The sequence below is a fragment of the Mobula hypostoma genome, chromosome 2, assembly GCF_963921235.1.
Source record: "Mobula hypostoma chromosome 2, sMobHyp1.1, whole genome shotgun sequence".
Classification (NCBI taxonomy): domain Eukaryota; kingdom Metazoa; phylum Chordata; class Chondrichthyes; order Myliobatiformes; family Myliobatidae; genus Mobula; species Mobula hypostoma.
The window spans coordinates 72,749,594-72,767,232 of record NC_086098.1 but is presented as its reverse complement, the minus strand read 5'-3'; the positions used below and the strand labels follow the sequence as shown (position 1 = coordinate 72,767,232).

The window sequence follows — 17,639 nt, the reverse complement described above, 5'->3', positions numbered from 1 at the left end:
TCTCTCTATCTCTATCTCTATCTCTATCTCTCTCTCTATCTCTATCTCTCTATCTCTCTATCTCTCTATCTCTCTATCTCTCTATCTCTCTATCTCTCTATCTCTCTATCTCTCTATCTCTCTATCTCTCTATCTCTCTATCTCTCTATCTCTCTATCTCTCTATCTCTCTATCTCTCTATCTCTCTATCTCTCTATCTCTCTATCTCTCTCTCTCTCTCTCTCTCTCTCTCTCTCTCTCTCTCTCTCTCTCTCTCTCTCTCTCTCTCTCTATCTCTCTCTATCTCTCTCTATCTCTCTCTATCTCTCTCTATCTCTCTCTATCTCTCTCTATCTCTCTCTATCTCTCTCTATCTCTCTCTATCTCTCTCTATCTCTCTCTATCTCTCTCTATCTCTCTCTATCTCTCTCTATCTCTCTCTATCTCTCTCTATCTATCTCTATCTATCTCTATCTATCTCTATCTATCTCTCTATCTCTCCCCCCCCCCCATCCCATAGGATGATGATGTTGTTTCCTTTCAGTTTTCTAAAAGGAACAGCGTGTGCGTGAATGGATTTTAGGTGAGTAGGGGGTTGCACAGGTCCAGACCCACCCTCTCGACATCCCCTCCCGGATCCAGCGGCATGGTGAGGTATAAGACGGCTGGGGGAAGTTCTGTTGCAGTGAATGGACAGACCAAGTTTCGATACAAGGGATGCCCTTTCCGCACTTCATGGTATGTGTTTGCTAGCTGGCCATTGAACCTACGAGAGGGTTCATCTGCCCTTTGACAGGTCTTGTTTTTCATCCTGCAGGGTGTCTAGCCACCCTCCTCACCAGGCAAGCCTGGTGGGGGAGCCAGTTTAGTTGCCGACCACCTGACCATGCGACAGGTAGTACTGTGTTACATGGTACCAGTAGCGCTCAGACAAGTGACCTGACATCAAAAATGTACTTGAGCATCAGTTCCTGTGTCATAGAATAACTCGGACAATCTCATCTTCCAAGATGAGAGCAAAAAGATTGAGCAGCAAGTCAGTGTTTGTTGACCACTTGAAATATCCTTACCTTTGAAGATGGCAATAGAAGTTATAGTATCATACAACTTGGAAATAGACCATTGTTCTATATCAAGTATTGGGCACCCTTCTGCATTAAACCCATCTCTCAGCATTTGGTCCATATCCTTCTATGCCCAAGACATACATGCGTTCATCTGCTTCTTACCTGTTGTCAGTGACCCAGTTTCAACCTCTCTCCCAGAGAATGCAGTCCAGCTCTTGCATTTAGAAGTGTCAACTGTGTCTGCATCCCTTTATAGTTTTAGGTATTGAGCTCCTCAGATAAAGGGCGTAGTTCAATTATCTTTTGAGGGAGATTGTTGAGTAATCTATTTTTTAATTTATGGATACTTGCTCTAAATGAGGGGATCCTAACCATTTTTATGCCATGAACCAATACCATTAAGCAAGGGTTCTGTGGACCTCAGGTTAGGAACCCCTGGTCTTGACTTTCACCAAGTTGTTCAACGGCAAAATCTTCCTTCTGTGAATACTGATGGAAAAATACACTCCACGGCCACTTTGATAGGTACTTCCTATAACTAATAAAGTGGCCACTGAAAATATGTTCATGGTCTTCTGCTACTATAGCCCATCCACTTCAAGATTTGACATGTTATACGTTCAGTTACTTAGAACAACGACTGAATCTTCTGACTACGTCTGCGTGCTTTTATGCATAAAGTTGCTGCGGCATGTTGTGCTGATTAGATATTTACATTAATAAACAGGTGTACCTAATAAAGTGGCCACAGTGCGTACCACCTTCTTCTTCATGTGCCTTGCGTATTGGGCGATCATGGCTTTCCACATCGAACGATCCCTCGCAGCGTCAATGATATCTCGCACACTTAGATCTGTTAGTTCTTTCACAGTGCCCATATATTTTCTTCTTTGCCTTTCTCTTCTGCATTTCCCAGGCATACGGCCTTGTAATGTAAGGCATTCTGTTTCTCTCTTTCTGATTACATGGCCCAGGAATTTAAGTTTCCTCTCATTTAATGTTCTCATTAAAGATCTTTTTGTATGGGCACGTTGGAGTACTGTCTCATTAGTTAACCTATCTCTATATGATATTTTCAGCATTCTTCTAAGAAACCACATTTCTGGTGCTTCTAACTTTATTTGGAGTTCTGGTGTTATAGTCCGTGTTTCAGAAGCATACAGCAAGATTGACCAGATGTAACATTTTTGTAGCCTAAGCCTTGCTGTTATAGAAATGTGTCTGTTGGTAAAAATGGGTTTCATTTTTTTGGAAGTTGGTTTTGGCAATGGCAATTCTTCTTTTTATTTCTATTTTACTTCTAGCATCTTGTGATATAAAGCTACCAAGGTAATTAAAGCTGGTCTTTTGTTCAATCTCTTGGTTACCGATGTAAAATCGGCAGTTGGGAGTATCCTGCTGTTTCGATATAACCATACATTTTTTTTACAGTTGACGGTTAGACCAAAATCTGCACTTGTTTGTACTACTTTGTCTGGGAGGATTTGTAGGTCTTCTGCAGCACTTGCTGTTAGGGGGTATCAGCCCCGACTAGGAGTTGAGAATGCCATCGTCTTCCTGCTGAACCGTGTCTACGCCCACCTGGACAAGCCAGCGAGCACTGTGAGGGTCGTGTTTTTTGACTTCTCCAGTGCGTTCAACACCATCCGCCCTGCTCTGCTGGGGGAGAAGCTGACAGCGATGCAGGTGGATGCTTCACTGGTATCATGGATTCTTGATTACCTGACTGGCAGACCACAGTACGTGTGCTTGCAACACTGTGTGTCCGACAGAGTGATCAGCAGCACTGGGGCTCCACAGGGAACTGTCTTGTCTCCCTTTCTCTTCACCATTTACACCTCGGACTTCAACTACTCCACAGAGTCTTGTCATCTTCAGAAGTTTTCGGATGACTCTGCCATAGTTGGATGCAACATCAAGGGAGATGAGGCTGAGTACAGGGCTACGGTAGGAAACTTTGTCACATGGTGTGAGCAGAATTATCTGCAGCTTAATGTGGAAAAAGACTAAGGAGCTGGTGGTAGACCTGAGGAGAGCTAAGGTACCGGTGACCCCTGTTTCCATCCAGGGGGTCAGTGTGGACCTGGTGGAGGATTACAAATACCTGGGGATACGAATTGACAATAAACTGGACTGGTCAAAGAACACTGAGGCTGTCTACAAGAAGGGTCAGAGCCGTCTCTATTTCCTGAGGAGACTGAGGTCCTTTAACATCTGCTGGACAATGCTGAGGATGTTCTACGAGTCTGTGGTGGCCAGTGCGATCATGTTTGCTGTTGTGTGCTGGGGCATCAGGCTGAGGGTGGCAGACACCAACAGAATAAACAAACTCATTCGTAAGGCCAGTGATGTTGTGGGGATGGAACTGGACTCTCTGACGGTGGTGTCTGAAAAGAGGATGCTGTCTAAGTTGCATGCCATCTTGGTCAATGTCTCCCATAATGTACTGGGTGGGCACAGGAGTACATTCAGCCAGAGACTCATTCCACCGAGATGCAGCAGTGAGCGTCATAGGAAGTCATTCCTGCCTGTGGCCATCAAACTTTACAACTCCTCCCTTGGAGGGTCAGACATCCTGAGCCAATAGGCTGGTCCTGGACTTACTTCATAATTTACATATTACTATTAACTCTTTATGGTTCTATTACTATTTATTATTTATGGAGCAACTGTAACAAAAACCAGTTTCCCCCAGGATTAATAAAGTATGACTATGACTATGTATCATCTGCATATCTCATATCGTTGATGTTAACACCAACAGTTTTTATCCCATCTAGGTCTTCTATTTCTCTGAGAATCATTTCACTATAGATAGTAAATAATTCCAGTGAGGCAGTGCATCCCTGTCTAACTCCTCTTTGAATTTTAGTCCAACTGCTTATATTATCATCAATTTTTACCGCCACTGTTTGATTCCAATATAAATTTTGAAGCAGTTGTTAGTTCCTTCCGTTAATGTTTAGTTTAGCGAGAATTTGAAATAATTTTTCATGTTGCACTTTGTCGAATGCTTTAGTGAAATCAATAAAACGTAAAAAGACATCATTTTCATATTCAATTGCCCTTTCTGAAAGCATACGTAGTATGAAAATTGTGTTCCTAGTTCCTTTATCCTCAGTAAACCCATATTGCAGTTTAGAAGTTTCTGGCCTTGTTTTTAATTCGACTCAGAACAACTCTCAACAAAATCTTCATGATGTGACTCATAAGACTGATTGTTCTATAATTTTCGCAGTCAATAGTTCCAGGAATTTTTTGACAGTTATAAATACTGATTTCAAGAGATTGTCAGGCAATACACCAGACTCATATATGCCATTAAACAGTTAAAAAAAAAATCTATGCCCAGATCTTCTAGGGCTTGTATCATTTCCACTGAAATTTCATCAGGTCTAGTGGCTTTACCATGTTTCATGCTTTTCATTGCTTTAGTTATTTCTTCTTTGGTAATAGGTGGGCCAGTAGTAGGGTGTTTAATATCTGGGGGTTCCCCTCTATTATCTTCAAAAAGCTGCTCTATATACTGAATCTACCTCTCTCATACTTTACCTGGATCTGTTAGTATGGATCCGTCTGCTGATCTTATGCATCCTGTAGAGGAGGTTTTCTTAATTCTAGTAATTTCCTTAATTTTCTTGTGCATTTCTTTGCTGTTGTTAATATGGCTTTCTACTTCATTGCATTTTTGATTCAGCTATTCTTCCTTTGCAATATTGCACAATTGTCTGATCTGTCTGTCACGCTGTCTGTATTGCACTTCATTATTCTTCACTAACCATCTTTGTTCCATCGGATCTAGAATATCTTGGGTTATCCACCCCTTGTTATTGTGTTGGATTTCTTGTACTGTGATTATCTCCTCTGCTGATTGCAGTATAGCATATTTAAATCTGTCCCAAATAGGTGCTGTTACATTTTCATTGAGGTGTTCTTCTACAGCTGTTTTGAATTGTTGCTTAAGTATGCCATCATTTTTAAGTTCTCCCAACATACAGTCTACTTTCTCTTTTTTCAGTGTTTCACTTCCTTTAATTTGTTTTGATGGTAGCTATTACTGTATGGTGATCTGAACCACAGTCTGCTCCTGGGTAGGCTTTAGAATTTGTGATATTATTTCTAAAGCTTTCATTGATGGTACTGAAATCTATTTGATTCCTTGTTCTATCTCCAGGGTTAATCCAAGGACACAATCTACGTGGATGGTTTTTATACCAAGTATTGGTGATCACTTGGTTGTTTCTGACAGACCAATCAGTAAACCTTTCTCCATTTTCATTTTTCTCTCCTAATCCAAAAGGTCCTTTGATGTTATCAACCCTTTCCTGTCCAACTTTGGAGTTAAAATCTCCCATGACTAGTTTTATATTCTGAGATTTACATTGCTCATAAGCACTGTCGAGATCTTCATAAAACTTGTTGATCTCCTCTTCATCCGCATCATTTGTTGGCGCATAGGCTTGGATTATGCTAATGTTAAAAGGGTTACCCCTTAGTTTAACTAAAAGCAGCCGGTCGGATATCGCCCAATATCCCATAAGACATTTTGATACTATTGCGTAGCTATATCTTCCAATTCCAGGCACAGACTGCACGTGTTATCATTTAATGGGCCTGACTTAACCATATAACCACATAACAATTAAAGCACGGAAACAGGCCATCTTGGCCCTTCTAGTCCATGCGGAACTCTTACTCTCACCTAGTCCCACTGACCTGCACTCAGCCCATAACCCTCCATTCCTTTCCTGTCCATATATCTATCCAATTTAACTTCAAATGACAACATTGAACCTGCCTCAACCACTTCTGCTGGAAGCTCATTCCACACAGCTACCACTCTCTGAGTAAAGAAGTTCTCCCTCGTGTTGCCCTAAACTTTTGCCCCTTAACTCTCAACTCATGTCCTCTTGTTTGAATCTCCCCCACTCTCAATGGAAAAGGCCTGTCCACATCAACTCTATCCATCCCCCTCATAATTTTAAATACCTCTATCAAGTCCCCCCTCAACCTTCTATGCTCCAAAGAATAAAGACCCAACTTGTTCAACCTTTCTCTGTAACTTAGGAGATGAAACCCAGGCAACATTCTAGTAAATCTCCTCTGTACTCTCCCTATTTTGTTGACATCCTTCCTATAATTTAGTGACCAGAACTATACACAATACTCCAAATTTGGCTTTACCAATGCCTTATACAATTCCAACATTACATCCCAACTCCTATACTCAGTGTTCTGATTAATAAAGGCCAGCATACAAATAGCTTTCTTCACCACCCTATCCACATGAGATTCTACCTTCAGAGAACTATGCACCATTATTCCTAGATCCCTCTGTTCTACTGCATTCTTCAATGCCCTACCATTTACGATGCATGTCCTATTTTGATTAGTCCTACCAAAATGTAGTACCTCACATTTATCAGCATTAAACTCCATGCGCTATCTTTCAGCCCACTCTTCTAACTGGCCTAAATCTCTCTGCAAGCTTTGAAAACCTACTTCATTACCCACAACTCCATCTATCTTAGTATCATCTGCATACTTACTAATCCAATTTACCACCCCATCATCCAGATCATTAATATATATGACAAACAGCATTGGGCCCAGTACAGATCCCTGAGGCACACCACTAGACACCGGCCTCCAATCTGACACACAGTTATCCACCACTACTCTCTGGCGTCTCCCATCCAGCCACTGCTGAATCCATTTCACTGCTTCAATATTAATACCTAACGATTGAACCTTCCTAACTAGCCTTCCATGTGGAGCCTTGTCAAAGGCCTGACTAAAGTCCATATAGACAACATCAACCGCTTTACCCTCGTCAACTTTCTTAGTAACCTCATGAAAAAATTCAATAAGGTTTGTCAGACATGGCCTTCCACACACAAATCCATGTTGACTGTTCCTAATCAGACCCTGTCTATCCAGATAATTATATATACCATCTCTAAGAATACTTCCCATCAATTTACCCACCACTGACGTCAGACTCACAGGCCGATAATTGCTAGGTTTACTCTTAGAACCCTTTTTAAACAATGGAACAACATGAGCAATATGCCGATCCTCCGGCACCATCCCCATTTTTAATGACATTTGAAATATTTCTGTCAAAGTCCCTGCTATTTCCACACTAACTTCCCTCAAGGTCCTAGGGAATATCCTGTCCGGACGTGGAGACTTATCCACTTTTATATTCCTTAAAAGCGCCAGTACTTCCTCTTATTTAATTGTCATACTTTCTATAACTACCCTTCTTGTTTCCCTTACCTTACACAATTCATTATCCTTCTCCTTAGTGAATACTGAAGAAAATAAATTGTTTAAAATCTCCCCTATCTCTTTTGGCTCCACACATAGCTGTCCACTGTGATTCTCTAAGGGATCAATTTAATTCCTCACTATCCTTTTGCTATTAATATAATTGTAGAAACCCTTTGGATTTATTTTCACCTTACTTGCCAAAGCAGCCTCATATCTTTATTTAGCTTTTCTAATTTCTTTCTTAAGGTTCTTTTTACATTGTTTATATTCCTTGAGCACCTCATTTACTCCAAGCTGCCTGTATTTATTGTAGATCCCTCTCTTTTTCTGAACCAAGTTTCCAATATCCCTTGAAAACCATGGCTCTCTCAAACTTTTAACTTTTCCTTTCAACCTGACAGGAACATAAAGATCCTGTACCCTCAAAATTACACCTTTAAATGACCTCCATTTCTCTATTACATCCTTCCCATAAAACAAATTGTCCCAATCCACTCCTTCTAAATCCTTTCACATCTCCTCAAAGTTAGCCTTTTTCCAATAAAAATCTCAACCCTCGGTTCAGTCCTATCCTTCTCCATAATAATATTGAAACTAATGGTTTTGTGATCACTGGACCCGAAGTGCTCCCCAACACATACCTCGATCACCTTGATATGTTCACCTCTGTGACCGTCACTTGCCCTTAATATATTTATAATATGCTTTTGGAATTGCTTTAATCCTGTGCTAGTGATTTTATATTGTGTGGGATATCTCCTTGCCTTCACAATTTCCTTCCTTAGTTCTTCATTCCACTCCTGACAGGTGCCCCTATCATTTGTTCCTTGTACCTGTCCTTTGCTTTCATTTTTTTCCTCAGACAATAAATGTTGGCCTGATATCTTACACATTGGGAAGCATTCCAAGGAGAAATAGCAGGTATAGACTTGCTTGCAAATAGGTGCTCCCAATCTTCATTGATGTTACCTTTATTACTGTTCCAAGCCCATCCTTTTTCATTACAGCTTTAAAATATATAAGGTTATGTCATTATCTCTGACTGAGATATCCACCTTGCACTTAATCATACACATTCCCCAAGATAAAACCAGTTCCTTCCCTCATTGGTCTATTTGCATACTGTGTCAAAAATCTCTTTTGGACACCTCAAATTTCCACCCATTGTGAGCCTTTAATATCCTGTTATAGAATGGAAATTGAAGTTCCTCAGCACGATAGCACTAATTTTATTGCATCTCCCTAATATCTGCCTACTCATGTTTCTACGTATTGCTCTATCTTTTGTTGAGTATTGGGAGGTCTGTTTTACAGGTCTAGAAAGGCAATAATACCCTTTTCATTTCTAATCTCGACCCATAATGGCTTCATTTGAAGAGCCTTCTAGGTTATCTGTCTGCCAGACAGTACATTTAGCAGTTAAATAAGATAGAATGGGACACAAGGGGTTAAAATATCAAGAAACATTTGAAATGCCACCCATGCAGTGGACATATAGTAGGTCAGTTTAGTGGAAGAAAATCAGAACATTATCTTCGTTAGTATTAAAGTAAAGTCATCTTTGACTAACTTTACTCTGAGCTCCTTTCTCTGCAGATTGAGATTAAACCTTTTTCAATAGCAATGGTAAACTAATTTAGGAGTCTGAAGTCCATTTCCTGCATCATCCCTTCATCTGACCTGTCCTTCTATTCCTAGATTCAGTATCTTATGGCAGTGGAGCTGCAGTGAGTCATCCTTTACCCTTGCACAGAGAGGCCTGCAGTCTCTTTTGTGACCACAGAAGTGCCCCTACCATTGTAGCTTTCCCAGTCCTACAACATTTTGTACTGTGACCTGTACAGTGGTGCTGCTCTCACTTGGGAGGTTAGCTCGCCACCACTGAAGAAAAACATTATCCAACGTGGTACAGTATATTTATTGGCGAGGGGATGACCACAGGGAGCTTTTAACTTTTTCCTGGTAGTTACATCCCTTTCTGTGCTGTGGAGTGTTCACCTCAGTAAACATGCTGTCTAATACATTTTCCCCATCCCAGTAATTCCATAACAAATCCATCTGCTCTCAGTTGTCTGTCAAGAACCGCACGAGACTCTACATCCTGCAGGAGGAGCAGACCATTGCCCTAGCCTCCATTACATGAAATGTCAGATACCGCGTTTGTAGGTTTAACCTGAAATGGGGCAAGTTTAAAGGACTTTTCTGGTGCAAGTGTTTTTTTTACACAGAGTTAGAGGTGTCAGGAACATGCTGCCTCGGAGGTAGTAGAGGCAAATATGACATCAATATTCAAAAGGCACTTAGGTGAGCATGTTGTATATAAATGCTGTCTTAAGAGCAAGTTTCTGTGTATTACTGTTTAACACTTGTTACTACCTTGTGACTACTCTGCTTGGCTATCTAAATCTGTCAATTAATTTTACATTGTAATGAAAGTGATAGTTGTATGAATTAATACATAATTGCATATACTAACAAAACAATGGCAGAATTTGCTGATCAAAAGAAATCACTTGCACTTGTCAGTAACCCACTTCTTGTTTGCATCTGCAGCACCCTCAACCCCAGCTTCCTGACTCCTTAGCAAGAGCTTTGTTAAACCTCTGCAGAAGACTCAGCTGGTATCAATACAATCATTCTAAAATATATAAGCAAATATTAAAACTCAACAACATCTTTAAATGTGTATAATTTAAAATTGAAAATGAGCAGTTCATTAAACTCAGTTTAAAACAAAATTTTGTGATTTAATTTTTATATTTCAGGATAATTAAACTTGCAATCAACTTGAAACATTTTCAGATTTCATGTTTACTTTTTATTGTTCAGTAGTGATGCTAATTAACTATTCCAACCAGCAGTTCTTGATTCAGACATTATGCTGTTCAATAATCAGTTTTAAACTTTAAGAAGAAATCTTGTTACTTATCTGGTGTTCACATCTCCCAGGTGTTTTGCAGAGTGCACTGCACATTTTGGTTTTGTTAACTGCAGTATGTTGCAGACTAGAAAGCCATAGGAAATTCTTTGAGTATTGTGTGACTTGAGTGTTACATTTCTTTTGTTTTAGCTGGACAGTATAATGATTTAGTTGTGCAAGCATATTTGAATCGAGTTCTGTACGGATGCATTTTACATTAATTTACTTCAAGATATGAACATTAATTGAATGAAGTTATAACATTTCCTTTGTGGCTTTTAATTGTTATTTGCATATCTGAACTTTATGGTTTCATGTAAAGCAGTAGAAATAAAATTTGTTTGCAAATTGGACTGTATTTCCCACACAGTCCAAGGAAAATCCGATAAAAGGAGGTGTATTTGGCCCAGTACATCACAGGTAAAACCCTCCCAACTATTGAACACATCTCCATGGAACACTGTTGGAGGAGAGCAGCATCCATTGTCAAAGATCCTCACCACCCAGGCCATGCTCCTTTTTCGCTGCTGCCATCAGGTAGAAGGTACAGGTGCCTCAGGACTTGCACCACCAGTTTCAAAAACAGTTATTACCCCTGAGCCATCAGGTTCTTGAAGAAAGAGGATCTATTGAGGTGTTCCCATAACCAGTGATCTCACTTTAAGGACTCTTATCTTGTTAATTCACATTCTTGTTATTTATTGCTATTTATTTATATTTGCATTTGCATAGATTGCTGCCTTCTATGCTCTACTTGCTCTTTCATTGATCCTATTTATACTTACTATTCTATAGATTTGCTGAGTATTCCTGTAGGTAAAAGAATCTCAGGATTGTATGTGGTGACGTATATTACTCTGATAAATTTTTCTTTGAACTTTGTAAAGAAAATATTGAGTTAAGTTGGCCAAGGAATAACAGGAGCCAAAAGTTTATGTTTTTCTAAGGAGTATGGAAGTTGGAGATTCAATGCACAATTCTTGGCTCATCAGTGAGCATCATGGTTTAAGCACATGGAAGTTTGCTCTGATGGAAACCTTGTTAACTCCAAAACTGACACAAGTATGCTGGTTAGCAAATGGCCACCGGTTTTCATAATAACTTTACCATAGGAGAGAGTACATGGATTTTCAGTCATTGTGTTGGAGAGTTTTGTGGCAAAGACCCAGAGGAGAAAGATTTGCCATATATTTAACATTTAACCAATTTCCCCGGGGATCAATAAAGTATGGCTATGACTAAATGCACAATTAATATAACTCACATGTATTCTCTCTGACTCGTCTCTAAATCGCTGTTGCTGCTCCGTCCTTCCCTTTGTCTTGTGAATTTCTATCAAGGTATTTGGTACGATAAAGTATCACTGTATGCTATCTTTTTAAATAGAATCCAGAGGTCATTTCTTGAATAAATTTGCTAATGATTTTGAAGATTTCACAAAAGCACCAGGAAAATCTCATTGTTCAGAAGTCTATTTCAAATCATTGACAGCAAATGGACAAGAGCTAAATAGAATCTAACATCTTTATCTTGTGTTTCAATTCTGATTTATAACATGGCACAATGGAAATGTGAAATTCCATGAAAATCCTCCATTGTCCAAGTGTTTCCAACAAATCTTTAGACTGTCAAGGAGATGATATTGGGAAGCCTGCATTTATTTCCAATATTTGTTTCTCAAAATATAACTGATTGTTCTTCTACAATGTAGTTTATTAAGACATCTCAGAATAGTGTGCAGTAAAGGATGAACTATAGTTCTGACAAATTAGGAATGGGAACAGTTATTCCATGTATGACATTAATTGTTTGCACGTAGAACAGCATCCATTTGAGTCAGTGAATATCCATGGTGAAATGTCATCAGTCCGAAAAATGATATGTTTCCCTCTCTACAGATGTTGTGCTGAGCGCTTTGTTTTTATTTCTGACTTACAAAATCCACAGTATTTTATTTTTGTGTTGCTATCAAAAGATGTGTGCATCTGTCATTCTTGAAACCTGCAAATGATCAGATTCCCTGATGAAGAAAACAAAACAGCAGATACTTGTGCCAGAACACAGACTTTGAAAGCACATTTTGGTCAAGGCCTTGTAAGAGGCAAGAAGAGAACTTCTGTTTGAGGAATGCCAACTTTGAAGAAGTGGCAGTGAAGTCAACAGGAAATCCTACATAAATTTAAAAATACCGAAGAGTGAATATGTGTGGAAAGAGCAACTGAGATAATATTTTCATTTGAAGAACATTGGAACTTTTTAGAGAAGCTCGTGGTTGAGCCCACTAGGGGATCAGCTATTCTACACTGAGTGTTATGCAATGATCTAGAATTGATTAGAAAGCTTAAGATAAAAGAACCCTTAGGGGAAATGTGATCATAATATGAATGAATTCGCCTTGAATTTTGAGAAGGGAAAGGTAAAGTCAGATGTAGCACTATTACCGTAAAGGGAATGATAGAGGCATGAGAGAAAAGTTGGCCAGAATTGATTGGAACATAACACTGGCAGGGCTAATGGCAGAGAGGCAATGGCTGAAATTTCTGGAAGCAATTCAAAAGTCACAGGATATATACATCCCAAAGAGGAAGAAGCATTCTAAAGGCAAGATGACACAACCATGGCTAACAAGAGAAGTCAATGCCAACATAAAAGCCAAAGAGAGGTCATATAAAAGGAAAAATTAGTGGGAAGTTAAGGGATTGGGAAGCTTTCAAATACCAACAGAAGGCAACTTAAGAAGGTAAAAATGGAATACAAAAGTAAGTTCATCAATAATATTAAAGAAGATACCAAAAGTTTTTTTCAGATATATAAAGTGTAAATGAGAGGCGAGAGTGGATATTGGACCACTGGAAAATGAAGCTGGAGAGGTATTGATGGGGGACAGGGAAATGGTAGAACAACTGAATGTATTTTATATCAGTTTTCACTGTGGAAGACATTAGCAATGTGGTAGAAGTTCCAAGTGTCAGGGTTCATGAAGCGTCTGAAGTTACCATAACCAGGGAGAAAGTTCTTGGGAAACTAAAAGGTCTGTAAGTCACCTGGACCAGATAGTGTACATCCCAGAGTTCTGAAAGAGATGGCTGAAGAGATCATGGATCATGGATTAATGATCTTCCAAGAATCACTAGTGTCCGGAATGGTTCCAAAAGACTGGAAAATTGCAAATGTCACTCCACTCTTAAAGAAGGGAGAGAGGCTGAAGCAAAGAAATTGGCCAGTTAGTCTAACCTCAGTGGTTGGAAAGATATTGGAGTCGATTGTTAAGGATGAGATCTCAGGGTACTTGGAGGCACATGATAAAATAAGCCTTTGTCAGCATGGTTTGTTCAAGGGAAAATCTCGCCCGACAAATCTGTTGGAATTCTTTGAAAAAATAACAGGCAGGATAGACAAAGGAGAATCAGTTGCTATTGTGTACTTGGATTTTCAGAAGGCCTTTGACAAGGTGCCACAATGAGGCTGTTTTAACAAGCTACAAGCCCATGGTATTACAGGAAAGATTCTATCAGGGATAAAGCAGTGGGTAACTGGCAGGATGCAGAGTGGGAATAAATTGAGCCTTTTCTGGTTGGCTGCCAGTGACTAGTGGTGTTCCACAGGGGTTTGTGTTGTGACCGATTCTTTTTATGTGATATGTTAATGATTTTGATGATGAAATTGATGGCTTTGTTGCAAAGTTTGCAGATGATATGAAGGTAGGTGGAGGGGCAGGCAGCTTTGAGGAAGTAGAGAGGCTACAGAAGGACTTGGGCAGATTAAGAAGTATGGTCATGCATTTTGATAGAAGAAATGAAAGGGTTGACTGTTTTTTAAATGGAGAGAAAATACAAAATATTGAGGTGCAAAGGGACTTGGGAGTGCTTGTGCAGGATCCCTTAAAGGTTAATTTGCAGGTTGTGTCGTGAGAAAGGCAAATGTAACATTATCATTCATTTCAAAAAGACATTTATAAAAGCAAGGATGTAATGTTGAGACTTTATAAAGCACTATTGAGGCTCATTTGGAGCATTGTGAGCAGTTTTGGACCCCTTGTGTCCTGAAACTGGAGTCGGTTCAAAAATGATTCCAGAATTGAATGGCTTGTCATATGAAAAGTGTTTGGCTCTGGGCCTGTATGCACAGGGATTCAGAAGGTGACCTTATTGAAACCTGTAGAATGCTGAAAGGCCTTCACAGAGTGGATGTGGAGAGTATGTTTCCTATGGTGGGTGACTGTGGGACCGCAGGACATGGTCTCAGAATAAAGGGGCATTCTTATAAAACAGAGATCAGGAGGAATTTCTTTAGCCAGAGAGTGGTGAATCTGTGCCACAGGCAGCTGTGGAGGCCAAGTCTTTATGTATATTTAAGGCAGAGGTCAATAGATTCTTGATTAGTTAGGGCATGAGGGGATATGGGGAAGAAAGTAGGAGATTGGGGCTGAGTGGAAAACTGGATTAACTATGATGAATTGGTAGAGAAGACTCAATGGGCCAAATCGCCTAATTCTGCTCTTATGGATTATGATCTTGTCAAGATCATAAAGGTGGAAAAAGAAGAGCAAGATTGTCTTAAGTTGAAAAGAAGGCACAGAGATTTCCCAAATTTGATTTTGCAACTTACCTAGGTGTGTTCTGAATTGAATTGCTCCTTCAAATGATTATGATGCAGTAGTGGTTATGTTACTACTAGCAACCAATGTTCCAGATGAACAGTCATGAGTTCAAATCTCATAATAGAAGCTGGAGAATTTAGATTTCAAATTTATTAAATTACTGGAATTATGTTTCTTTTATCATTAGCATAATTGTAATCTGATGGTTGCAAAAACTGATTTGGTTTACTGATATTCAGGGAAGAAAATTTGCTGGTCTGAACTATGGCTCTAGAGCCATTTATTTCCCTTAGTTAAAGTGGAATTGGGGATGGGGAATAAATGGCCATATTGCCAATGCCATCTGTCCCCAGTGCACAAGTGCACAATAAAACTAATACCATTAACTCTTCACTTCTCATTTTAATATCTTGTAAGGTTTTCTTCTACTTTCTGTGCTTTTCTTTATCAATTAACAGACTATTCAGTTGAGAAGAATATTGGTCAAAGCTTAGTTCAGCATATATTCTATCACTAGACAGCTCTTACACTTGGAACAACACAGGAGAAGTCCCTGTGGCCGATTATCTCCTTTGCAACTCCCATTTCCCCTTTCATTATTTTTCCTTATCTTTGTAAAATATTCCTTTGACAAACATCCAGAAAAATCTGTCTTGATTCCTTTTGCCATTAGTCTATGACGAGGGATAATTTACAATGGTCAGCTAACCTATCAGTACCTTTTAGGAAGAAATTGGTGCACACATATCGAGCATGCAGATTCTACCCAGACACTATCTGAAGTCAGGATTGAACCCAGATAGCAAACTATGAGATGGCAGCACTGACTGGAATTGTTTTTCCTGCTAACTGCTCCTCAAGTTCTGAGATCCGTTACAATGCCTGCATTTGCTGCTCCTGGAATTGGTAAAAACTGTCCAGATCTGGAATAAATCTAAAATAAAACTGTTCCAATCTGTGTGATTCCCTGCTCATGTACAGAGCGATTGAAGGAATCCTGAAAATGCCCTTGTTATTACATGCTTTGCATTGTAGCTATTGTTACTTTAATAAACTTTTTGCTTGATTTAGGTTCAAGGAGCAAGTCTAAAAAGTTGGAAGGAAGTAGCCTCACTTTTCAATAAAGATGATGAGCACAAACTGCTGACTGACAATGAACCTAAGAGGTGAGTATGGTCATCGTAAGTTGTCCCGTGATTAGGTTAGGGTTAAATGGAGGTTGTAAGGGGTTGTTGGGCAATGTGGCCACAGGGGATTATTCTGCGCTGTATCTCTAAATAAGTAAAATAATTTTTTTTACCAGTACGCTGCCTGGATTAGAAGGTATGAGCTATAAGGAAAGATCTGGATAAATTGGGTTGTTCCCTGTGGAAGGTCAGTGGCTGAGGGGAGAACTGATGGTGCATTTTAAAATTATGAGAGGTGTAAATAATGTAGACAGTCAGAATCTCTTCCCTACTTAGAAATGTCAAACTTTAGAGGATGTATTTTCAAGGTTCGAGGGGGAAATGTCAAAGGTGATGTATTTTTTTTATATACAAAGTGGTAGGTGCCTGGAATATGTTACTGGAGGTAGTAATGGAGACAGGCAGTTTGGTGGAGGTTAAGTGGCTTTTAGATAAACACATGAATGTGAAGGGAATGGAGTGATGTAGATGATACGCTGTAGAAGGACACTTGGTATCAGTTGGCATCAAAATCTACACGATGCCATGGGATGCATGACCTGCTCAATGCTCTACTCTTCTATTTCTATGTAATTCCCTGTCCAGATATTTGAGTGGATTCAATCGCCTCAATTTGGGTTATGAAGAAACCCATCAGATATGATGTATTGGAGGATCAGGAAACTCCCTTTTATTGTTCCTCTGCTGAAGCACCATTAACAGAAGATTCGACTAAGAGCAGCAAACAAAAAATCAAGCTCTTTTTTCGTAGCCTTAACTTGTATTTCAGATTCTGTGTTTTTGCTCATTCTTACTGCAGTAATTTATCAGTTTTTTTTGTGCGGTTGAGGGGGAGGAGTTGGTTGATGGTCTTGTTGCCGTTTGGTATTTTGTTAGTTTTTTTTGTTGGGGAGGGGTTTTGGGTTCAATGTTCTTGTTGCCATTTGGCACTTTGTTAGTTTTTTGTTGGGGTTGATGATTGTGTTGATGGTCTTTTTTTGTGGTGGGGTGTACATTTGATGTTTTCCTTTGAACAACTTCGATGGTTTTCTTTGATTCATGGCTATTTGGAGAGGATGAATCTCTGTCGTATCCTGCATACAGTTGCAAGAAAAAGTTTGTGAACCCTATGCAATTATTTGGTCTTCTGCATTAATTCCTCATACACTGTGGTCTGATCTTCATTTAAGTCACAATAATTGAAAAACACAATCTGCCTAAACTAATAACACACAAGCAATGATACTTTTCATGTCTTTATTGAACACATTGTTTAATCATTCACGGTCCAGGCTGGAAAAAGTATGTGTACCCTTGTACTTAACAACTGGTTTAACCTGGTGCAATAACTTCCACCAAATGTTTCCTGTAGCTGCTGATCAGACTTGCACAATGGTAAGGGAAGAAATTTAGACCATTCCGACATACAGAACTGTTTCAGTTCATCAGTATTTCAGGGATACCTTGTATGAACAGCCCTCTTCAGATTATGCCGCAAAAGCTCAATTGGGTTAAGATCGGGACTCTAACTTGGCTATTGCAAAACCATTCTGTTCTTTATAAACCATTCTGTTGTTGATTTACTGTTGTGTTTCAGATCATTGACTTGTTGCATCATCCAACTTCTATTA

The 17,639-nt window shown here is 39.4% G+C and overlaps 1 protein-coding gene across 2 annotated transcripts in view; it reads left to right on the top strand.

Annotated features, from left to right (window-relative positions):
• LOC134340989 (testis development-related protein-like) overlaps positions 1–17,639 on the top strand; it is an 85,798-nt gene that overhangs the window by 50,815 nt on the left and 17,344 nt on the right. For both annotated transcript variants that reach the window (XM_063038655.1, XM_063038660.1), the window contains exon 3: positions 15,914–16,008. In XM_063038655.1, the coding sequence (XP_062894725.1) occupies positions 15,914–16,008 (95 nt within the window). The remainder of the gene's footprint in view (positions 1–15,913; positions 16,009–17,639) is intronic.